Source organism: Bos indicus x Bos taurus, chromosome 15 (assembly GCF_003369695.1).
Source record: "Bos indicus x Bos taurus breed Angus x Brahman F1 hybrid chromosome 15, Bos_hybrid_MaternalHap_v2.0, whole genome shotgun sequence".
NCBI lineage: Eukaryota > Metazoa > Chordata > Mammalia > Artiodactyla > Bovidae > Bos > Bos indicus x Bos taurus.
In genome coordinates this window covers 42,211,886-42,237,000 of record NC_040090.1, presented here as the reverse complement: position 1 = coordinate 42,237,000, position 25,115 = coordinate 42,211,886, and the positions used below count along the sequence as shown (strand labels likewise).

Sequence of the window (25,115 nt, the reverse complement as noted above, 5' to 3'; positions counted from 1 at the left end):
ATCCTCTGTGCATAACTTAAGGTATAAAAACTACTTTGGAAAATAAAGTGCGGGCCTTGTTCACCGAAACTTGGTCTCACCATGTCGTTCTTTCTCTTACCTTCTGGCTGAATTATTCAGCCTCTCTTCTCCACTGAATTTCCTCACTGAGCTATCCTTATTTCAGCCTCTTTTCTTCACTGAATTTTCCTACTGAGCTATCCTCATTCTATTACTCTTTATATCCTTAATTAACATTTAATTAAGCAATTGTTTCCTGATCTTCGCCTACGCCGTCTCTCCTTCGAATACCCTGGATCAGCCGGGGCTGGTCCCCGGCAGTCTTCATAGAACCTTTCAACTTCAGCTTCTTCAGCATTAGTGGTTGGGGCATAGACTTAGATCACGGTGATATTGAAAGGTTTGCCCTGGAAACAGATCATTCTGTCATTTTTGAGATTGTACCCAAGTACTGCATTTAGGACTCTTTTGTTGCCTATGAGGGCTGCTCCATTTCTTCCAAGGGATTCTTGCCCACGGTAGTAGATATAATGATCTTCTGAATTAAATTCGCCCATTTCAGTCCATTTTAGTCGACTGATTCCTAAAATATTGATGTTCACTCTTGCCATCTCCTGTTTGACCACTTCCAATTTACCTTGATTCATGGACCTAACATTCCAGGTTCCTATGCAATATTGTTCCTTACAGCATCTGACTTTGCTTCCATCACCAATCACAACCACAACTGGGTGTTGTTTTTGCTTTGGCTCAGCCTCTTCATTCTTTCTGGAGTTATTTCTCCACTCTTCTCCAGTAGCATATTGGGCACCTACCAACCTGAGGAGTTCATCTTTCAGCGTCATACCTTATTTGACGTTTCACAATGCTAATAGGGTTCTCAAGGTAAGAATACTGACGTTGTTTGCCATTCCCTTCCCCCCGTGGACCACGTCTTGTCAGAACTCTCCGCCATGACCCGTCCGTCTTGGGTGGCCCTACATAGTTTCATGGCTCATAGTTTCATTAAGTTAGACAAGGCTGTGATCCAAGTGATCAGTTTGGTTAGTTTTCTATAACTGCAGTTTCCATTCTGTCTGTCTCTGATGGATAAGGATAAGAGGTTTGTGGAAACTTCCTGATGGTAGGGACTGGCTGTGGGGGAATCCTGGTCTTGCTCTGATGGGAAGGGCCATACTAAGTAAATCTTTAACCCAATTTTCTGTTGATGGGTGGGGCTGTGTTCTCTCCCTGTAGTTTGGCCTGAGGCCAAACCAGGATTGGGGGTCCTCCTTCAAAAGGACTTATGCCAGGACTGTTGTATTCAGTGCCCCGACCCCACGGAAGGCCACTATCTACCCATGCCTCCAATGGAGACTCCTGGACACTCATAGGCAAGTCTGGCTCAGTCTCTTGTGGGGTCATTGCTCCAGTTTGTGGGTTTGTCTGCTCGGTGGCTCTATGGTGGGGCTCACAAGCCAGGCTTCCCAGGTCTGCTGCTGCCAGAGTCCCTGTCCCCGCAGCAGGCCTCCGCTGACCTGTGCCTCCACAGGAGACACTCATACACTCAAAGGCAAGTCTGGCTCAGTCTCTTGTGGGGTCCCTGGGTCCTGGCATGCACAAGGTTTTGTTTGAGCCCTCTGAGCATCTCTGGAAGGTATGGGCTTTGATTCTAAATGTGGTTTTTCCCCTCCTACCCTTGTCGAGGCTTCTCCTTTGCCCTTGGATGTGGGGTCTTTTTTGGGTAGGCTCCAATATTCTCCTGTCAATGGCTGTTCAGCAGTTAGCTGAAATTTTGGAGTTCTCAGAGGAGAGGATGAGCGCACGTCCTTCTACTCTGCCATCTTTAAGGTGCCTGCCTTTCCTCATCTTTTAGTCATTAGGGAAATGCAAATTCAGATGGTTTATCATGAATAATAACTTCATTGAATGATTTATCATTTATCATAAATGAGATATAATTTTAAATCTCTAGAATAGTTATAATAGAAAACATGTGCTGTGCTATGTTTAGTCGCTCAGTTGTGTCCAACTTTTTGCGACCCCATGGACTGCAGACCTCCAGGCTCCTCTGTCCATGGAGATTTTCCAGGAAAGAATACTGGAGTGGGTTGCCATGCCCTCCTCCGGGGGATTTTCCCAACCCAGGAATCGAACCCAGGTCTCCCATATTGCAGGCCAATTCCTTACGGACTGTGCCACCAGGGAAGCCCAATAAAAAGTTGGGCAATAGCAAATGTTGGTGAGGATGTGGAAGAATTGAAATTCTCAGTAAAATGGTACAGCCAATTTGAATAACAATTCCTTGAAAAGTTAAACGTACAGTTATCATCAGTTCAGTTCATTCACTCAGTCGTGTCCGACTCTTTGCGACCCCATAAATTGCAGCACACCAGGCCTCCCTGTCCATCACCAACTCCCGGAGTTCACCCAAACTCATGTCCATTGAGTCAGTGATGCCATCCAGCCATCTCATCCTCTATTGTCCCCTTCTCCTCCTGCCCCCAATCCCTCCCAGCCTCAGAGTCTTTTCCAATGAGTCAACTCTTCGCATGAGGTGGCCAAAGTAGCCCAGCAATTCCACTCCTATATATATAGCAGAGATGAAAATATGTGCCCACACAAAAACTGGAATGTGAATGTTCAATAACAAGTATTTTTCATAATACCTAAAAATGGAAACAAACCAAATGCCTATCAACTAATAAACAGAGAAGTAAAATCTGATATATCCATAGAATAGAATACTATTCAGCCATAAAAATGAAGTATTTGTATATGCTACCAGGTGGATAAACCTTGAAAACATTATGGTAAGTGAAAGAAGTCAGTCAGTATTGTATGACTCCATTTATATGAGATATCCAGGATAGGGACATCCATAGAGACAAAGGAGATTAGCGGTTGTCTAGGGCTCAGGATGGGGGTTGGGAGAGTGACTGCTAATTGGTTCAGAGTTCCTTTTGGGGATGATTAAAAAGTTCTAAGGTTGACTGTAATGATGTTTGTACAATTCTATGAATTACAAATGTAAGAGAATGAAAAAAAGGGAAGAACAGTAGATGCAAAGGCCGCGGGGCCACATGAGATAAGTGTGTTTGAAGACGAAACAGCCTTCAAGGCTGAGAAAGAGAGTCTGGTAGGGGACAGTTCACAGAGGCCCTTGATTTTATTCTAAGGCCTCTTAAGGCAGTTTGAATTCTGAGGCACACAATGATATCCAAACTGGTCTCCTCATACGTCGCCACCTTTTTGGAGGGTAATGGCTTTGCCCCCTTGCCTGCCGGTGACAGTTCATGAGGTAGAGCACTCTGCTTTGGGAGCTGGCCTTGTCATGCAGTTTCTTTACCTAAACCACACCTCCCTGAGCCCTCAAGGCCTTGTACATTAAAAAAAAAAAAGTTTTCTATAGCAAAAAGAAAAGCAGCCAATGAGTAATCAAGGTTGAAAAATAAGTTTGGTTAATAATTGATGAAAACATGTAATTTTCACATAATGTCCAAACAAAGTCAAGAGTCAAAGGTAAGCTCAATGAGTTTTGTTGCACCATATAAGCAAGACATGCATGCTCTATAGGAGAGTTGAGATTGTTGGCTGGCCCCCAGAGGAAAGGGCCTGACGGATGGGGTTGTGGCAAGAATTGCAAGCATCCAACATCTTTGCAGTTGTTTATCTCATGCTCTGTACTCTGCTGACTGGATGGCCATGGGGTCTTGTTGTCTCATCCTGACAGGAAGGTTCTCATAGTCCCTTGTCAGGGGTGAGAACCAGCCCCTTGCAGAGACTGCTGACCCCTACCTTTGCTCTCAGGGTCTCTCCGCACCCGTCAAAGGGAGGAAGCTGTGTTTCCTGAGAGCCTTATCGATGACACACTGTGTTGCCAAGTCCTGTGACGCCGGTGGGACTCCTCGTCCTCCCCAGCACAGGAAAGGGCCCGTGTGTTGTTTACGTTGTCCAGGTTTCTGAGCTGGGCTAGCTGTAGTCACCAGCCAGAGCGGTGTCCGCGCGAGCGTGCAGAGTGGAGGGTGCTTGCTGGGGAAACCACGCCCTCTGCACCAGCTGGGACTCTCTCTCCTGATCTGATTCCAGCCATCAGAGGAGGCCCTTGGTAGGGAGAAGAGCTCTGGCCACTCTTTCCTGCCATTCATTCTCTGGCTCACATGCGCCCTCATCACAGTCCTCAGGGGCAAGAGAAGGGCCAGGCTTTACAGACCTGAGCAGCCCCGGAAAGATGACAATGGATGTTCAGATGTATACAACTCATAAATTGTATAGCTTGTGTATTCTCTCATTAAGACTTCACAACACGCCTGTTAGTCATAGTAATAATCAACACTCCTGAGTGCCCACCACGTGTAGACATCACATGTATATACACAGATGTACCATACACGTATATACATACATATATGTGCTTGTATACGTATATACACATAAACAACTGTGTAGATGTCACATATGTATGAATATAAGCCCGCATATATATGCATGTATTGTACATATATATTTACATACATACATGTATTCCTTATAAGACTCCTGCAAGATAGATATTATTCCCATTTTATAGATGAGCAAACTTAGATTAAAGAGCTCACCCAAAGTCACCGTTAGTGGAGGCACTTGTAGAGCACTGAGCCCAGAATCTAATATTTTCCAGCACACTTCCTCTGTAGGAGTCAGCGTCCGGGCAGTCTCTCGCAGGTTATAGAACTCACGCAAAGTGCACCCTGCGTCTTCTCCATCTCGCCAGCCCTGCTTACTCCAATTCCTGGAAACACCTGGTCTGCTGGTTGGCCAAAGGTACCTTTGGGTTTATTTCGTGGATTGGACAAAGTTCATTTCTGTGTCTTTTTCTTTTTCACAGTGCCCCTCCACTCACTGAAAAGGAAGTCGAGGTAAGTAATTCTAGTGCTTTATGAAATTGAGTACTTGGGCATGAGTGGCTTTATTCAAAACATTCCCTTCTCCAGCCTCTGCTCCTGACATTTTCACACAAACATGAGAACGAGTGACCATGGAGGAAATATGGGCACTGTGATCAGACCAACTGAACCAGCCATCCCGCCTCCCCCACCCTAGTTAATGAAGATTTTAACAACTTTGGTCAGGGATAAGAAGGTAATTGGCAGTCCCACATTTCTTCAAAGATTGTTTTCTTTAAAAGCATGACTTAAGTACACAAAGTCAGCTGGGAGGCTGCAGAGTGAATCAAATTTATTTTTTAAATTATTAAAATAGGATCAGATTTCATGTTTCAAACTTTGGAAGATGAAGGTGCTTTCCTTCTAAGTGTTTCAGATATAAGGAAGCCAGTTCAGCCATGGTGAGAGACTGTGGGGGCAGCTCTCTCACCTCGACTGATCCCCCCCAGGGCCTCCTCATCTTTGTAGAGACGCTGTCCCACTGGGGGCGGCGAGAGAGCTGAGAGGCATTTCATTCTGGTGAAGGGGTAGATGGACAAAGAGAATGCATCGGAGGGGAGACAGTGAGGACCTCCAACACCAGCAGCAGTTTGTTTCCATGACAATTTTATGTCGATGCTGACAGAAGGAAGGGAGCAGGAACATAGATGATTCCAGAATTTCTTTTCACTTTGGGTTAGGAGGATGGAAGGTTTTACAATCTTATAGCATGGTTTACCCCTGATAACAAGAAAGTGAACATACCCTTCCTGAGACTCAGTGGACCACATAAGCAGAGAGAGAGACAACGTGAAATACTGGCACAGATAGTAACAATTGCCTGGCACACAGACAGGGCACTTACAGCCCGTGACACACACATGTCCATGCTTTCAACTGACCCGCTCATCAGCTCTGAGAAACAGGTAGAGTAGGAAGCAGAACAAAGGAGGAAACTAAGGGATTAAATGACTCATCTGAGATCCCAGACCCAGTGCTTCGCAGAACCAACATTTGGATCCTCGTCTTCTGACTGAATTTAGGGCACTTTATTTTGCACTGCCTTTAAAGGGGATAACCCAGGTATAGAGAACAAAACTTTGACCATTACTAATAAACTTGATTGAGGTTTGGGCAGGGCAGAAAATCCCCACCCACTCACATTGGTGGAGATGGCCATGGGTGGTTTGGTTAACAGCGTGCTCCTGTCCTCCGTGTGTTCTGACACAATCCGTGGTCAGCACAGTGAAAGGAGCACGGGCTTTGCAATCAGAGAGTCTGAGGCTGAATCCTGTCTCTGCTACTCCCCTGTGGCTCATTGAGCCAGTTAATGACCTCTCTTCGTGTCCGTCTCTTTACCCATAAAGTGGACACAGCAGTTCCTGACACAGAATGTGGTTGAGGGATGAAATGAGCTAAAGTGCATGAAAGTCCTGGCAGTGCTGGCGCAGAGCAGACGTTTGCTACAGAGAAGATTTCGATGTTGCTCTCATCATCTTATTGAGTAGCTCAGGGTTTTCGGTTCTCCATCTGGAGATGTCTACCCACCGTGGACCATGTTACATGAACCTCAGACGCTCAGGCAGAATCAGCTCACCCGAGGGTGGAAATCTGCTACCACTTGATGCGGGCAAGGCACATGAAGGCCATTGTTTACTTCCTGTGTGGAGTCCATCTGTCTGTCTCTCCTCTCCAGAAGTTTCCTACTAGCCCAGGAATTCCATGTGTGATGAACCCCACCTCTCAAAGTTCATTCATGCAGGCTGCATTTTTGGCATGGAATACTCTTTCCAGAAAACTTCTAACAGAATCATACCTGGTTTTATTTAATCTCCTGGCAGCTTCTAAAAGCTGCTTTCAGGATTTGGTATATTCAGATAAGATGCTGATTGAAATGTGCTTTGGATCAGCAGGCTTACATCTCAAGTAGAGTTTCTTTAAATACAGTAGTTTCATGCGAAACCTCCAAAACTCACGTGCCATAAATCCTAGCATGAATCCACATTGCTTACACAGTCAGCTATGTTGGCCTGAGTTTATCTAAACCCAAATACAGGATGTTATTTTCTTGACATTTAGGAAAAAGCAAAGTGTTACTCTCTTATTGTTTATTAGTAAAATGCGTTTGGTCTTCTGGTCCTGGGAAGGAACTGTACGGACCTATTTCACCATCTTTTGTGCAGTTTGCTCCAAGAAGGGAGAGTTTCACTTGTACTTGGCTGCTTTGGGCGGGCTGATTCCATGAGACGATGTAAATGCTCATGCAAAAAACTCACCGGCAGCCTTGCTCCCTCCAGTACCTCCTCCTAGCGCTTCTTCCACATTCTTGTTCCCAACAGAACGTGTTTGTACAACTGTCCTTGGCCTTTAGAAATGACAGCTACACCCTGGAATCTAGAATTAACCAGGCAGAAAGGGAACGCAACCTGACAGAGGAAAACACAGAGAAGGAACTGGAAAACTTCAAAGCTTCCATTACGGTAATTGCAAAGCCTGACTGGAGAACCCTTGCAGGAGGGACTGTCCCCAGGGACTGGGCCAGGTGTCCTGCTTTTCATAGTCACCAAGAAGAGTCTCATGAAATGAGAAATGAGGCTGAGGCCCTGAGCCAAGCAGAAGCTTCCTCAGAGAGCTGAGACTGAGATCCTGAAGACCTGGTTACCTCAGGGCTGTGTGTAAGGCCTGCGAGCCCTCAGCAGCTTTTCAGGAAGGGGACTGGGTGACCTGGGATGGCAGAGGGAGCACCTTGGGGACAAGAGACACGGATGTGATTGCCTTCCTCTGGGCTGGCCAGATATATAGTGTCCACACTGGGCTTCTTCAACCCCAGAAACAGCTGCAGCTGGTGGCCTACAGAGGCCCCTCCTCTCGGTCAGGACAGCACAAGTCAAGTCTTGGTCTGCGAGGACCCCAGGTGATGTTCCTTCTCCCTCCCCAGTCCTCAGCTTCCCTCTGGCACCACTGTGAGCACCGGGAGACCTACCAGAAGCTGCTGGAGGACATTGCTGTCCTGCACCGCCTGGCTGCCCGCCTCTCCAGCCGTGCCGAGATGGTGGGGGCCGTCCGCCAGGTGAGCTCTGCTCTGCCTCTTGTAACTGGGGCTGAGTGTAAGCGCTGACAACTGCAGACACCACCAACTGATGCCTTCCTGTGGGCCGGACATCCTATGTCCCCAATTGCGATTGTTTCAGAGTATTTTTGGCAGACCACTAAACTCTTGAGGTGCTCCCCCAGAAAAAACTTTTATGCCAGTGGTTAAGAACCCGCCTGTCAGTGCAGGAGATGTGAGAGATGATGGTTCAGTCCCTGGGTTGCGAAGATCTCCTGAAGGAGGGCATGGCAACCCACTCCAGTATTCTTGCCTGGAGAATCCTAAGGACAGAGGAGCCTGGCAGGCTACAATCCGTGGGGTCACAAAAAGTCAGACACAACTGAAGCAACTTAGCCTGCACGCATGGATACCTACTGCATGGGAACTGCTGCGTGCTACCTTTCTTGGAGATTTCTAATGCTTGTTGGCATAAAGGCTTTGAGAAGTCCTGTATGAAAAATCCTGTTTAACGTTACCTATGTATTTCTCAAATGTATTTGAGTAAAGAACCATCCCTTCCTTCTTTTTTTTCTCCCTATAAAATACCTACTCAATTCCCATGGAATTTAGTGTTTGGCAAAACATGCTTTAGGAAAACCCGCTTTGTTTCATTAATCCTCCCAGTAACCTTGGAAAGATATTCCTCAACAAAAATGTGAAGTCTCAGAAAGGTAATAACACAGTGATGGGCAAACCTGGGATGAAAGCCCAAGTGTGGCTCCCTTGCAGCCACTTTGAAGTCCTGAGTCACACAAGGTACTGCCCCAACCCATCGTGGTGTTGTGGGGCCAGATGGCCCGAGTTTCCATTCTGATTGTACCAGGGTTCACTGTGTGACCTTGGGTCAGTTAACAAGCTCTCTGAGCGCCAGCTGCTCCAAATGTAAAGTGCGGTGTCTGCCGTCCAAGGCTGCTGAGACACTTGTAAAGCCCCTGGATGTTGTTGTCAGTGTTGCTGTTGCCATGGATCTGTGTACCATGTGTCCTGCCTCGTGGGTTGCATGACAGGGGTGTTCCTGGGGCCCAGCCCTGGGCGGTTCTCATAGAAAGAAAGAAGAACAAACCACAGGCCTGTCCCACCTATGTCCGTCCAGGGAAAAGTCACCCAACTTTCCTGAGTGGCAGCACCCAGAAAGCTCTTCCAGCTGGGAGCAGCACAGAGGGAGAGCTTTAGGGAAGTGACTGGTCTCGGCTCAGGGCTACGGGGACTTTGTCCAGGGTTTGGTCACTGAGCATGCCCCTCCACAGACAGGCAGGTTGTGGGCTCTCTGAGGGATTGGAGAGGTGTCAGCAGAGAAGACTCTTCACTTTGCACAGTCCTTGTGAACGTGCTTCTCACTCCAGCCTTCAGCCTTCTCCAAGTGGCTTCCTTGTCTCAGTCCTCAGAGTCCTCTCTGGTTCCGATGGACTGGTTCAAGCACTTATCCTCATTTTCCTTGTTGCTCTAGCTGCCACTCATCTTGTTTCCTTTAGACCAGTCTCCATTGGTGGACTGATTATGACACGCCTTTAAGACATTCAGTGGCTCCCCTCTTCCTTCAGAATGAGTCCAAAGCACTCAGTTCAGCTCTAACTCACCTTTTCATCTTGTGAACAAACCCAACCATTTGCTGATTCCTATATAAGCAGGACGACCTGTGCTTTCTTGGCTTTCCAGACAGTTCTGGTATATGCCTATTGCCCCAGCACAATTCCTGATAAGTAAGTGAAAGTGACTCAGTTGTGTCTGACTCTTTGCAACCCCATGGACTATAGCCCGCCCTGCTCCTCTATCCATGGGATTCTCCAGGCAAGAATACTGGAGTGGATTGCTATTTCCTTCTCCAGGGGATCTTCCCAACCCAGGGATTGAAACTGGGTCTCCCGCATTAAAGGCAGATTCTTTACTGTCTGAGCCACCAGGGAAGCCCTCAATTCCTGAAGGCATCCTCTTTACTCTCCAAAGGATTCTGTCTGGAGGGGGAATCCTCACGTTGATACAAGCCTGGTAATGTCCTGCCTCTAGACTTTGGCTCTTGGAGTTCCCTGAATGCGAACTGTCTCTCACGCCCATAGCTACATGCCCAGATGCTGCCCATGCCCTACATCACTTCAGCCTGTTTCATGAAGCCTCCCCCAACCCATTCTTACAGGGAGGACTCTGTTCCTTCTCGTCTCCTGAGGCTTTATGGCTGGGCTTGTTCTTGTTCTCCTCGAGGGCAGGTGCCTGAGCCCCTGTTTCAGCTCACACCCCAGACAGCAAACTCTTAGAGTCATATCACTGTAACCTTTTGAATTCCACAGCCCAGATCCTGGCTCAGAGCAAGGAGGGCTGATGAGCTTTTCCTCTGCGTCCCTGCAGGAAAAACGCATGTCGAAAGCAACAGAAGTGATGATGCAGTATGTGGAGAACCTAAAGAGGACGTATGAGAAGGACCATGCAGAGCTCATGGAGTTTAAAAAACTTGCAAATCAAAATTCGAGCCGCAGCTGTGGCCCCTCTGGTAAGAAACTGGACTCCTGCCCACTGCCCCACCTTGGCCCTGTGATTATGGGTCCCTGATGGATCCAGGCTAGGATCACACCTATGGGGCAGTCCCAGGGCCTATGTCAGGGTGAGCAAGGCTTGCTGCCCCACCCAATGCTGTCCACAGGGGCCTTGCAGCCACTGCTCCCGTGAGCCCCGGGGGCCTGGAACCAGAAAGCATGAACGGCCCCCAAGCAACTCCTGATAAAAATAACCAGAGAAGCTGACTAGTGATGCAGAGCCCTTAGGCTGCAAGAATTTAACCTCCTTTATGAGACTGACTGGTGGCTCAGCTGGTGGAGAGTCCTGGCTGCAATGCAGGAGACCTGGGTTTGATCCCTCTGTTGGGAAGATCCCCTGGAAAAGGGAAAGGCTACCCACTCCAGTATTCTGGCCTGGAGAATTCCATGGACTGTTTCATCCACTGGGTCACAGAGAGTCAGACACGACTGAGCAACTTGCACTTCACATGAGACTGCCAGACCCCAGACCTTAGAGGCTTTGTGCTGTGGGGTCCCCACTTTGGGCAGCACATGCTAAGGAATTTGCATTTTTATTCTGGAAAGCATTAGGGATCCAACCAAAGATTTTAATCAGGGAGTTTCCATCATCATATATAGTTTAGAAGATTCCCTCTGGCAATAGTGTGACAGTTACATCACTGGGATAAAGACAGAGACAGGGAAACCCACGAGCCGGCTATTACAGGAGTCCAGATAGAGGTGGAGTCTGGGCAGTGGGGGTGGAGTGAGAGCCTGGCTAAAGGAGTGACTGCTAAGATAACCAGCAGAACTGTGGGCAAGACAAGTGCTTTAAAGAAAGACTTTTTTTTTTAAGTTCAGGACAGATTGCTATAGAACCACAGAGAGACGCCACCTTATTTCACTTGATACTGAATTGCAGTGTTTTTTTTTCATCTTTTATTGAAGTGTAGTTAATATACAATGTTGTGTTCATTACTGCTGTACAGCAAAATGACTCAGTTTACATACATACGCATATACATTCCTTTTCATCTTCTTTTCCACTATGGTTTACCACAGGATTTTGAATGTAGTTCCCTGTGCTATGCAGTAAGAGAGCTGCTATGTTTTAAAGTAAAAATAGGAGTTTTCCAGACTAGAGGGGGAAATGCATCACAGGTGGAGGAAACAGCATGTGCAAAGATGTGGAGGTTGGGGTGAGAAGACTCTGAAACAAACCATCTTCTGTTTGGTTGCGGTGTTGGAGTGGGACAGTGACAGGCTGAAGGTAAGACTTAGACCAGGCCACGTGCCAGGCCTTGAGAACAGTCTGGGTGTTTGCCCCACAGGCAATGAGACACCCGTGAGTTTACTCCAGCGGCCATAGTCAGATCTTATTTTTAGAACATTGCTCTGACTTCAGAGCGGATGATGTATTAGGAGTGGACGTTGAGGAGTGGAGAGATGCGTTTGGAGGCTTTGCCGCAGTCCACGGGGAGGAGGATGGTGCTTTGGGCCAGGATCTGTCCTTGGGAGCTGCCAGGGTTTGAGCTCTGGCTGATGAGGGTGGTGTTAGTAGGAGAAAACAGACCTTTTAGTGACAGGAATCCCTATGGAATGCAAACATCCGTATTACCAAGAGCAGGAGGAGGGAAAGTATAACAGATGGAGAAACCTTTATAAACAGGAGGTTTCACAAGTTTCCTGGGGAATATCAGTGATACTTCCCAGAGTCCGAAGGCAGCACACACTCACTCCAGACCGTCTGTTTTGGATCTTGGCAGCAAGGCTCCTGACCCACATGCATCTGGGCCTCTAACAAACATCTCTCTGTCAGAGTTGGAAGTTGGAGAAGCTGCCACCAAAGAAATCCTAACACGCAGGCTCTTGCACTGTTGTCCAGCAAGGTGCAGGGTCTCTTGCGTACCACGGAAGTTGGAGAAGCTGCCACCAAAGAAATCCTAACACGCAGGCTCTTGCATTGTTGTCCAGCAAGGTGCAGGGTCTCTTGCGTACCACCTTACCCACAATTTGTAGAATGAGCACAGTTGCCCATGAGTCTCATCCATTAGTTCTACAGACATTAACTGAGCACTGAGATGTGTGCCATGTGATACTGGACTAGAGAGGAGAAGGGTAGCCTGTGCCTGACCCAAGAGAGCTCCCAACCTGTGGTGAGGGCAGGGCAGGGAAAGTGGTGCCGTGACAGAAGCAAGCAGACTTTACGGGGCGCATGGCAGAGGCCCACGTTCAGCCTGGGGACACAAGAAAGTGCTTGCATTAAGACGGGAGGTAGCTGAGTGTTGAATGGTGAATGTGTGGTTTTCACAATCTGGTTCCACTCCACTGTTTTTCCAAGCTACACTTCAGTTTGGGCTGGTACAGAGGGGCCAGACGTGCCCGAGACCATTCCCTGATGGTGCTTGTTCCTTAAGCTTTTATATGACTTCTTTGTTACATATGTAATCTTTCTCTATGCCTGAGACTCTGAAGACTACAGGGCAAGAAAAATATCTCTGATTTCAAGAAAGGTGATACACATTCAAAAGAAAAATATAACATCTATTTTTTTCTGAATGTGAAACATGTCAGTTGTCTGCATTTTGGATTAAGGTAGATTTCCAGAAGTATAAATACTGGCTCAGGGGAAAGGAATATTTATAAGGCTCTTAAAGCAAATTATTTCCAAATAACCCATTGATATCTCCATTTAATGGGTAACAGTAATGCTCAATTTATCATACCATGGACAATCCTGTCTTTTTTTTTTTTTCTTTTTAAAAGTATTTTTGACTTTGAACCAATATTGTACCTCTTCTCATAGTTTTAATTTGTATTGCTTGACATTCATTTTCAAATGTTTGTTGGGCCTTCGTATTTCTACTTGTGTAAATTCTTTAATTCTTTGCCCCTCTTATGAGATTGGTATTTTATTAATTGCATTAACTTTTCATATACAAAGAATATTTTCTGGTACTGCTATTTTGGCTGACTAGAAAACTTGAAAATCCTTTGACTACAAATACTTAGAAATTTCTGCTGGATAAAGTGAATCAAACATTACCCAAAAGGAATAGCTGAATCCACAAGAAATACTCAGATACTAGAAAAGAAAAGAGAACTGAAACCAAGCTGACCCTGCAGTTTCCTTGAGGATAAGAGTCAGCCTCAGCTATCTGGACTCTGGGCTTTTGCACTCACGTGCAATCTGAGATGAGGCCTCAGAGACCCCATGGCAGGGAGCTGACTCTGAGCCTCCTATACAAAGTGAAGACTTTCCAAGGACTGCATCTTTGAAACAATCACCAAGTCACAATGGAACAAATCAAGGAAGTTTATCTGCTTCACCCTGGACTCTGATAGGAAAAAAACTTTCTCCTTCCTCATAGGAAAACTGCAAACCCACAAAGTACATGCTATAATAGAAGAGATGATGCAATATGCAGAGATTCTGAAAAGAACATCACAATGGTGCTGCTAGGAACACTATTGGAAATAAATATAAACCACTCTGGAGAGACACACCCTGTGCCCAGGAGACAAAGAATCCTCTAAATAAAACTTCACAGGAGATGAGTTGACAATATAAAATTATAAAATAAAACAGTCTACCATCAGTGAGAATCATCAGACACCCAAACAATAGGACTGTATCCTAAACACAGCAGATAATAAAGCAATCTTAAAATTTTTTTCAAGTTGTGTATAAAATTAGAGGCATAAAAGAACAAATAAAAAATATGAGAATAAAAATACAATTATAAAAAATATAATCCTAGATATGAGGAATAGAGGCATGAAAATTAAACACTCAGCTGTTTAGGAGTGGTAGTTACTTTTAGTTCAGCTGTTCGGTTGCTCAGTTGTGTACGACTTTTTGGTAGTCGGACCCTTTGGTAGCTCCTATAGTTGAAGCTGTTTCTCAGTATTCTCCTGGACACACTTCTCCATCCCCTTGAAGTTAGGTGAGCAATGTGATTTGGCATTAAATGTCAGTGGCAGGACATGTATCACATTTGAGCTGAGATCCCTAAGACTAGTATGCAGTTTTTCCTGTGTTTCCTTCCACCAGACATTGTAATCATCCCTGCTCCAGAATAGTAGAAGCTCCATCAGCCTGAGTCCTGAGTGAGGAAATGCAGAGCAGAGCCTGTTGCTGACTCATAAGCAGTGTAGCAAAAGCGAGTAATAAATCTTAGTTGTTATAAGCCACTGAGACTTTGTGGTGGTTTATTATTGTAGCATAACCTTGCTTATCCTGATTGGTGTAACATTTATATCAGATTAGGAATAGTTGAGGCAAAAAATTGTTAACCAGAATGCAGATTTGAGGAAGTCACCCACAATGTGGTTCAGAGGGATAAATTAATTTAAAATATGAAAGAAATGTTATAAGATATATGACATGGGATATAAAATAAAAAAAGATTTGAAATACACTTATTAGGATATACATCAGGAGAGAAAATATTCAAAGGAATTTCCCAGGAACTGAGGATTTTTCAGAACTAAAGAAAGACATGAATTGTTGCATTAAGAAAGTACAGAGAATCCCAAGCGAAAGAAAGAAAAACACATCAAAGAGAAACTTTATGGAACCCCAAGGGCAAAATGAAGATCTTAAAAATAACCAGAGAGAGAAGACAGATTATCCACAAAGGAGTGACAATTTCCACAACCAATACCGGTACCAGGAGACAACGAAGTCAAGTGTTGAAAGAGCTGAGAGAAAGTAACTGTTAACCTAGAGCTAATACGACCAACTAAACTGTCATGCAAGCTTAAGGGCTACGGAAAGACATTTTATGACAAAAACTGAGACAGTTTACCTCTCACAGCCCCTTACCAAAAGGACAATTAAAGAATGCACTTAAGGAAAAATAAAATGGAGATCGAAAGAAGGTTGAATGCAAGAAGAGATGGTAATCAGACATTTGTAAACATGTAAGTAAATCTAAACAACTAGCCACTATGTAAAACAGCAGTCACAATAATTTGAGATTACAAAAACCAAGTGAAGTAAAAATATTGAAAAACAGTAAGATTTGAAGGCACGTTCATTGTTTTAAGGACGATTCAGGAAGAATAGAGATCTTGATTCATTTAAATCTAAAGTCAAATAACATGTTAAAAATTTAAGGGGGCACACTAAAGATTACAACTAAAATATATAAATTCCAAATCAATTTAGGGAGGGGGCAGTTAGAATAAATTTGATTTATGAAGCAAGGTAATTAGAAAATACAAAATAAGGTGGTAGAAATATATCAATTGCAAGAAATATAAACAGTTTAGAACTGTTGGTTAATAGAAAACCTCAGATTAGATTAAGAAAATGTGTTTAATTATGTGCTTTTCAAGAGACACACCTAAAGTACATGAATGTGAGAAATAGACAGCCATACAAGCTGAAGCAAACTGAATTGAGCTGTCAAAAGCCTTTCTCTACGCATACTTGTGTTTTCTAGTGGCAGTATTATCCATGTGTGGTGCTAAATATTTAACACAAATTTTATCACTTAATATATGTACTAAGCAGAAGAAAATCTGAGTATGCTGGTTTCCTTTGTTCAAAATTATTTTGTAGATGACATTAAAATTACTGTTGTCAAGTTTCCACTTTTTATTGACACCACACCTTCCTTGCTCATAATTTCCTTGACTGTCCACACCTTGAATGAGCAAGATGATCCAGTAAACCCTGGTATTGCTACAAGGAATCCTCACACACTCACCAGGGCATAATCCAGAGATGGTACAGTGGTGTCACGTGGAGACCAGAGGGGCAAGACTGAGACTTCTCATTGTGTCCAGAGGAGTTAGGATGAAGGTTCTGTCCCCTAGAAACCCTACTCTGCAGGTGACTGTCTCAAAGGGTCAAGTGTCAAAGTCAGTGACCTCGGCACCTCGGCCCTTGAGGCATCCCTTGAGGGTCAGTTCTGGTCCGTAGATACCTTGACTCAGTTTCTGTGATCTTCCTGCTGGAGCCTACTCTGAAAACTCATCTAGCTTCTCTCCTCTGTTTCCTCCTCCTGCAGAAGATGGAGTCCCTCGCACAGCGCGGTCCATGTCCCTTTCGCTGGGAAAGGTATGCATATTCAAGGAAAACTGGGGAGAGAAAGAAATTTCTACAGATTACCAGGAAATCATTCATTCTTGGATCCACAGGTGCCAGAGAACCTCTAGACAGAGTCTTTCATGCAGCTTCCCACACTTGATAGCTCATCCTCCAACCTTCTCTTGCTCATGGCTTCCCAGACTGTACCATCTCTTTAATGAACATGAAATGATGCACACACTTTGCTATTGTCATAGATAGTTTTCCTATGCTAGTCAGGTTTCATACACTGTACAATGACTAGAGGTCATTTTTGTTCCATTTCTTTAGGATCTGATTGATTAAAATCAGAATTGGGATTTCCCTGGCAGTCCATTGGTTGGGAAACTTCACCTTCCGATGCAGAGCGTGTGGGTTTGATCCATGGTTCCCTCCTGGCTCAGTTGGTAAAGAATCTGCCTACAATGCAGGAGACCCTGGTTCAATTCCTGGGTCGGGAAGATCCCCTGGAGAAGGGAAAGGCTACCCACTCCAGTGTTCTTGGGCTTCCCTTGTGGCTCAGCTGGTAAAGAATCTGCCCGCAATGTGGGAGACCTGAGTTCGATTCCTGGGTTGGGAAGATCCCCTAGAGACGGGAAAGGCTACTCATTCCAGTATTCTGGCCTGCAGAATTCCATGGACCATATCGTCCATGGGGTCACAAAGAGGCAGACACGACTGAGCCACTTTCACTTTTCAGGGAGCCAAGAACCCACATGCCTCGTGGCCAAAAAACCAAATCATGAAACTGAATCAATATTGTAACAAATTCAATGAAGACTTTAGAAATGATTCACATTAAAAAAAATCTGTAAAAAATCAGAAGGTGTTGAGAAATCACTCCTCACTAATAAAAAAATTTGTTAATTTTGGCCACTCTCTCCACCCCAGCCTCTACCACCATCATTACCTTAAAGCCAGAATATCCAATGAATACAGCATTAGGAATTAGTAGGCATTTCCCAGGCCTTTCTGAAGTTTGGGTGCTTCCTCTGTGACGGTGGATCCATTCTCTTCCCACAGAACATGCCCCGCCGAAGGGTCAGCGTTGCCGTGGTGCCCAAGTTTAATATCCTGAACCTGCCGGGCCAGTCACCCAGCTCATCCCCCATTCCTTCCTTACCAGCCCTGGTGAGTATCATGATGCTTGCCTCCCAGGCCTCAGGCTCACAACTGTGGGGGTGACCTGGATGCGGCAGCATCAAAGAAGTGGGACAATTCAAAGCACAGATTCTGTGCTATAGGTTATAGGCTGAGAAACCTCAGCGTAGACCAGGCCCCATGTCTTGCACCGCCCAGAGAAGAAGACATAGTATCCCTGAGCAAGGTGCTGGCCACTCAGAGAGTGTTCCTTGCAAAGTGTATCTCTCTTCATGCTTAAACCAGAACCCTCCACTCTACAGTGGGTTTAAACAGCTGAAAGTTGCATTGTGGAGGAAGTAGTAAGCTGAGCTTTGAATCCTAGGTGCTCTGATCCCAGAGCCTGAGTTCTTCAACCCAATGTTACCCTACCTTGATTCATTACTGCATTGTTTACAACATGGAAAGATTGGACATGACCAGAATTTCCATTAATAAGAGATCTATTTAAGTAAATTATGAATAGCCCAATAAGGAGTTTCTATGCAGTTGCTAAATATAATGATTAAAATGTAAATTTTTATTTATTGGCATGAAGAAAGTCCATAATTTATTACAAACAAAAAGCAAAACCCCAGTATTTCCAGTGTAACTCTGTTTTGTAGTTTTAAAAAAGGGTTTGTCTGTCTATGTGTAGACATAGAATATTCTGAAAGAATATATATGGAACTACTAATAATAGTCATTTCCAGGCAGTGGTAAAAACCCAGGTAATTTTAATTTTTTGATCCTTTTTATATTTCTATAGTAAAACTGTATTACTTATAATTAGAAAATAATGCATTTCAATGTTTTTTAAACAAAGACTGCTCCTGTAAACAGTTCCCAGAACTTTGTGAATCTGGTTAATCCTATTTAAAACTCTTTAATTATTTCTCCAGTTGTTTCTCTATGCCCTGTTCGTGATCAGCACTATTCTACAAAGAGCCAATCTGACTGTATAAGCAATAAAAAGCTTTACTGTACTAATAATAGGTAGCAATAACTCTAAAACTTCTTTCACTTCTTCTGATCTTGAGCATTTTAATCACCCACAAGATCACTATAAGCTCCCAAATCACTCACTAAAATAAAGCAATTTGAAAACAATTTTTTGAAAAGGAGCCTCAGGAGTACCAGTTAGTATGTTTTCAGTTCAGTTCAGTCACTCAGTCGTGTCCGACTCTTTGAGACCCCATGAATCCCAGCACGCCAGGCCTCCCTGTCCATACCAACTCCCGGAGTTCACCCAGACTCATGTGCATCGAGTCGGTGATGCCATCCAGCCATCTCATCCTCTCTTGTCCCCTTCTCCTCCTGCCCCCAATCCCTCCGACCATCAGGGTCTTTTCCAATGAGTCAACTCTTCACATGAGGTGGCCAAAGTACTGGAGTTTCAGCTTCAGCATCAGTCCTTCCAATGAACACCCAGGACTGATCTCCTTTAGAATGGACTGATTGGATCTCCTTGCAGTCCAAGGGACTCTCAAGAGTCTTCTCCAACACCACAGTTCAAAAGCATCAATTCTTCGGTGCTCAGCTTTCTTCACAGTCTAACTCTCACATCCTACATGACCACTGGAAAAACCATAGCTTTGACTAGACGGACCTTTGTTGGCAAAGTAATGTCTCTGCTTTTTAATATGCTGTCTAGGTTGGTCATAACTTTCCTTCCAAGGAGTAAGCGTCTTTTAATTTCATGGCTGCAATCACCATCTGCAGTGATTTTGGAGCCCAGAAAAATAAAGTCTGACACTGTTTCCACTGTTTCCCCATCTATTTCCCATGTATGTTTTAACAGAGACTATTTCCCAAACTATACTAAATGTACATTGCAGTTTCCAAATATACATTCCTTTAGACTAGGGATTGGCAATCAGGGCTCTCCATTAAAATCACACAGGATACTTATAGAACATTCAATGCCTAGGCCCTACCCCAGGATTCAGAGACTGGTCAGCCCTGGCTTCTCCCTTCCTAGCTCATCCTCAATTCAATATCTCCTGTTTTCCATTCAGTCAGAATCATCCAATGGGAAAGGCAACCCACCTGTCTCCTCAGCACTGCCTGCACTTTTGGAAAAGTAAGTATGTCCATTTTCTTCTTAACTTTGGGGATCTCAGAGGAAAAGTTCTCCAACTCACCTTCCTCCCATCCTCACTCACAAAATGCAGTGGGAGGCAAATTAAGTTCTAGGGGGAAATGAATGGTACTCTGAGACCCACAAAGATTTCAGACCCAGTTTGCAAAATTCCTGGACAAGGAAGATGCTGTAGATGAGTGCAAGTGTGCCTCAATCCTAGAAGAGCCCAGAGGGGACAGAAGCCTTCTTTATTCATTAGGATACTTTGAGCTACAGATGCAAGAAAGCCCCAAATCAAAGGTATTTAAATAATAGGTGAGGCTTTTCCTGGTATGGCAGGGCCCCAGCTCAGCCTCTATAGTTTCCTTGTCTCTGCCCACTATGCATGTTGACCTCATTAGCAGATTTGTGACAAATGGCTAATGCCAGGTGTTTCATCCAGACATGACAACATCTTGAGGAAGAAAGGGACCATCCTGTCCCATGTTTATTTCTTAGGAACCAGTCTTTCAGTCTTCCTTTTTATCTTGTTAGCAGATTTGGAACATGGTCCCTTTCTAAACCAATCACAGGCAATGTGATTGACAATGAGATTGTCATCATAGTTTTAAACTATACCCCGGAGATGGGAAGAGAAGATCAGCTTCCCATGGAGCAATTGGATCCATGAAGAAGAGTAAATTCCCAGGCAAAATCATGTTGCTGTTAGGAAATAGGAAGAATGAATAATGGGTTGGCAACAAACAGTTTCTGCTACATGTAACTTTTCTAGGCCTCTATGCTGTTTGCAGTTCTTTTCATCCTTAGCCGAAGCAAGGCAGGCTATTTCTACATACTCAAGAGAAGTTTATAACTTGCTTTTCCAATTCTTTCATTTACTTGCTGGAAACATCTGGATCACAGCTGCCACCTCTCAGAACTTTCCCCTTATGTCTTTCTTCATTTGGTAGAACATACACCTCTATTCTTCCTTCTTCCTTGCCTTGAGACAGCTTTAGTACTTCATTTTTCATTGCTGTTAGAAGAGTTTTGCTTGACCTGGCAAGGAAGGTCTGTGTCGTGTGCCTTTTTTTAGTACAGGCAAGCTCCCAGCTCCCCACCCCAGACTCGGCCTGTTTTCCTCACTTCTCAGTATATGCAACCACCAACATATCACTCAGTGATTCATTCTCTGTCCATTAATCTTGAAGTTGGTTGGGCAGTTCTTCACCTTTCCACCTAACCCAGAGAAAGCTTAGAGATCCTTCATGTTGAGTAGGGTGTTTTGTTTGTTTGCTTGTTTTTTGATCACTACAGGGACATTGTAAAGGGGTGACAGACTCACAACCGTGTGGAGGTAACGGAGCCTACAGAATCTTGCCAAGTCCCTAGAGTCATGGTGTCCAGTCCATGGTCTCTGAAATCTCTCCAGAAACAGCCATCTGATGCCCTGAGTGAGAAGCATGCTAAAATTCTCCCCCCAAGTCCCACCTTAGGACACACCAACCCCCTTTCCAAGAGGGCCCTAACAAGGCTCCATTCTCAACCCTCAGCCTGTAGAGCCAGTCAAGGCAGAAGATCTACATCCCCTTTCTCCCCAGCAGACTTTCAGGATGGGGCAGGGCCTGTACTCTGTAGAATGAATGCTCAGGCCAGCTGAGAGCTTCCATCTGAGGCAGCAGAGATCATCAAGGATCTGAACTATCCTTAAGTAGGAGAAAGTGAGGTACGAAACTGGGGACAGTAGGTAGCAGCCCTGAATCAGGAGTGGCAATGAATGAGGATCAATGGTGACAGCACCATTCCAAGGGTATAGAACCGAGAGAGACAGGGACAGAGTGAGGACTGAACCTAGTCGAGCAAGAAACCCTAACGAAGCAACTGCGTGCTGCTCATTCTTATGGGCTATTCAAAAAGACCACTGTGATACATTTCCCATGCTGTGGTTGACTTGCCTGTTGGGAATACACCCAGTCTATAAAGATGACTGCAGAAAGGGGAAGGGCTATTCAAATGAGGAGGGATTCAGATTAACAACAACTCTCCGTTCTGGATTTCTAAAAGATGCAAAGTAATTTTGATCTAAATTTATGGAACTGGAAATATCTAATAGATTGCCAAGAGATCGGCAATGAGACAATCTGTGAGTGAAAATGAATTCATAATTTCCATTCTAACAGAAATACAATTGTTTATAACTGCCTTTTCCATACTGTTAAAGAGAAACAATGCATTATTGGTTAATATGTATTACTATCTAGATTGTTGTGTTTAAATGATCTCACATTTCCCTAAGCATACAGTGATTGAGCAGGAGGGAAGTTGGCTAAGCACAAGAAATATGATGAGAAGATCATATTGCCTGCGGATAGTTCAAAAGCAAATATCTGATCACAGACTGCACTCCCAATAATAACTTGAAAGAATTCTGAGCCTTGTTCTTCCATATGACTTCATAGAAACCTGTTCTTCACTCAACAAGGGTCTAGGAACCTGTAGACTTAGAGAAAAATAGAGAGAGATATTTAAAATTAGTATTAAAGATTAAAATAGAATAAGGCTCAAGAACAGTTTCATTTTAACTTGAAACAGTTTCAGTTTAACTTGAAAAAGCTGTTTATTCATAGTCTTTCATTTCTTCACCAATTAATGACCAAGACCCAGGTACCTGGAATGCACTCAAGGAGCTCACAGTATAATGGGAAAGACAGATGGAAAGCAGCCTATTGTAATATAGTGTGATGAGTGATATCAGAAGGAAGAACAGGCTATAAGGAAACAACATACAAGAAAATGAGCACATCACCCAGTTTTGGTAATCGGGGTTGCTTAGAAAACATTTCCTCTAGCAATTTATGTTAAAAGTGAAACCTGAAGGTTATAATAGTTAACCAGGTAACTAGGAGGTTAATAACATTCCAGGAACTAAGGCAATAAAGTATGGAGTAATCAAGGAATAATATTGAAGATAATGAGAATTACTCTTATTATTTACTGCATGCTTACTTTATGCCAAGTTCTGTTCTAATTGCTTTACATTAATGATCTCCTTTAATCCTTATAATACCATGAGGAAGGTATACTATTAATATAGATGAGGAAACTGAAACTCAGAGAAACCATCACATACCTGAGGATACACAGCTAGTAGATAATAGATCGCATGCACTTAACCTCTTAATAGACACTCCAACTGGACAAATGGGAAGAAATTCAGTGTGACACACAAGAAAAGAGTGGATTTAAGGGCTATTTTTGAAAAAGCTCCTGTGAGCTATTGTGAAAGAACTTGGTGACCAGGCATGGAGTGGAGGGCGGAGTAGATGGGAGTGCAAAGTTCACACAGAGCCATTCAGTGAAGGCTCAGCACCATCATAAATGTGGGTGGTGCACAGGGCTGGTTTCATAAAAGTGGCCATTATATTGCTATAGCACAGAGCGATTTTCTCTTTGATCTGTAAAATAACCATTTTCTACATTTTTGAAGCAGTCAAGATAATTGCTTACAGGTTTTATATGACATAAATATATATAGTTAAACAGTTCCCCTTTGCTGATAGTCTTCTGGAATGGATTAGCCCTCAATCAACCTATTAGTGAACTCCAGGAACCTGGGACTGAGTAATGGAGACTCAGGGAGTTCTTGTAGCCAAGGTCCCCCAGGCTGGACTTGTCTGAGGGAACCTGGTAATGGGGGTGGCTTACAGACATAGCTGAGTCCAAGAAGGTAAGATCTCTCCATGGGAAAGGACTGGAGTCGCTTTCAAATACCGTTGACCACGTGGGAAAAATAGAATCTAATATATCTGCAGGTCAAACAACACATTTTGACTAAATATCTCTTCACATTACTGAGAGCTAAGCACAATGACAAACATTTTTGACCCAGTGGATGTGAGAGAACAATGAGCCTCATTCTAATCAGTCATCTCAGGAAGAAAGCACACAAGATTATGAACTGGGGACAGATGCCAAGATCCATGAGTGTCTGGCCCAGAAATCTCAAGGTGGGCACAGGCTGTGCTCAGCTCCAGGTTTACGATCATGCGTAGAGATTCCTTCAGCTCAGTTCAAACACAGAGTTCTCAGGAAAGAGTCATTTACATAGAGGACCTGCCCATTTTGTAAGATTAACTGACAGGGATGAGCCACAGTGAAGGCAGTACAGCTCAGCAAACACTTAGAGGCACTTCCCATGTGCTAAGCATCATTCAAACCGAAACACACTCTGCAATCACAGTCATACAGAAGGAAGAGCATGTGTATAAAAGTGCCATAGCTCTGAGTTATGCTGTAAAAGAGGTTTCCTGAGGATATAAAGGGAGGGAGAGATCAACTTTAACCAGAGGGTATGAGAGAGAGGAAAACATTAGCAAGAGTTTCACAAAGGAAAATATATTTGAACCAAGCCTTTGAAGTGCATGGGGAGAAGATTCCAGATAGTTGGAGAAGATATTTAAGGAACTATAAGCTCAGTCTAGGGGCTTCCCTGGTGGCTCAGATGGTAAAAAATCTGTCTGCAGTGAAAGAAACCTGGGTTCAATCCCTGAGTCAAAAAGAACCCCTGGAGAAACAAATGGCTACCCACTCCAGTATTCTTGCTTGGAGAATTCTATGGACAGAGGAGCCTAGTGGGCTACAGTCTGTGGGATTGCAAAGAGTCAGACACAAATGAGCAAGTAACACACACACAGACTCAGTCTAGGGGTCAGGAAATAACTGCAAACATTTTACACCCTACCATATTTTGTAAGGGCTTCCCCGTAGTTCAGTCAGTAAAGAATCTGCCTGCAATGCAGAGACTTGGGTTTGATTCCTGGATTGGGAAGATCCCCTAGAGAAGGAAATGGCAACCCACTCCAGTATTCTTACCTGAAGAATCCCATGGACAGAGGAGCCTGGTGGGCTACAGTCCATGGGGTCGCAAGAGTCAGACACAACTTAGTGACTAAACCACCACCACCAAATTTTGTACAAGAATGGCTTTCCCTGCCCTTGGCTGTAGCTCTGTTTTTCTGCTCTTTTCCCAATCATTTGGAAAAATAAGAAACTGTACGTTAGGCAGAGGTCACATAGAAGGGAGTGGATAATGTGATTTTAAAAAGGAGAAATGTTATGAATAGCTGATATTTTTAGAGTGTTCTTTCTTGTTCACAATGGGTTTTGGTTTCCAACCTGATGAAATGTAAATTTTGCAAGGCCTGAAGGAAACTAAGACAAGGAAACTGATGCTGAGAATGAGGAGACTCACTCAGGAAGCCTGGCCGAGATGTCAGGGAGGGTAGCAGCTGTGAGCTTCAGAGTCCTGGCTGCAAAGCCCTAGTCACTGTTCTGCCTTGTTTGTGGTCTCCGCCATGACAAGACTCCCATTGGAATTCCAGGCCCTTAGGTGAGC

At 44.2% G+C, this 25,115-nt stretch overlaps 1 protein-coding gene across 5 annotated transcripts in view; it reads left to right on the top strand.

Moving 5' to 3' along the window:
• The window catches only part of MRVI1 (murine retrovirus integration site 1 homolog), a 126,312-nt gene that overhangs the window by 87,298 nt on the left and 13,899 nt on the right, over positions 1–25,115 (top strand). For all 5 annotated transcript variants that reach the window (XM_027563270.1, XM_027563269.1, XM_027563272.1 and 2 more), the window contains exons 12-18: positions 4,847–4,877; positions 7,223–7,363; positions 7,822–7,953; positions 10,315–10,456; positions 16,481–16,530; positions 17,563–17,670; positions 19,677–19,741. In XM_027563270.1, the coding sequence (XP_027419071.1) occupies positions 4,847–4,877; positions 7,223–7,363; positions 7,822–7,953; positions 10,315–10,456; positions 16,481–16,530; positions 17,563–17,670; positions 19,677–19,741 (669 nt within the window). The remainder of the gene's footprint in view (positions 1–4,846; positions 4,878–7,222; positions 7,364–7,821; positions 7,954–10,314; positions 10,457–16,480; positions 16,531–17,562; positions 17,671–19,676; positions 19,742–25,115) is intronic.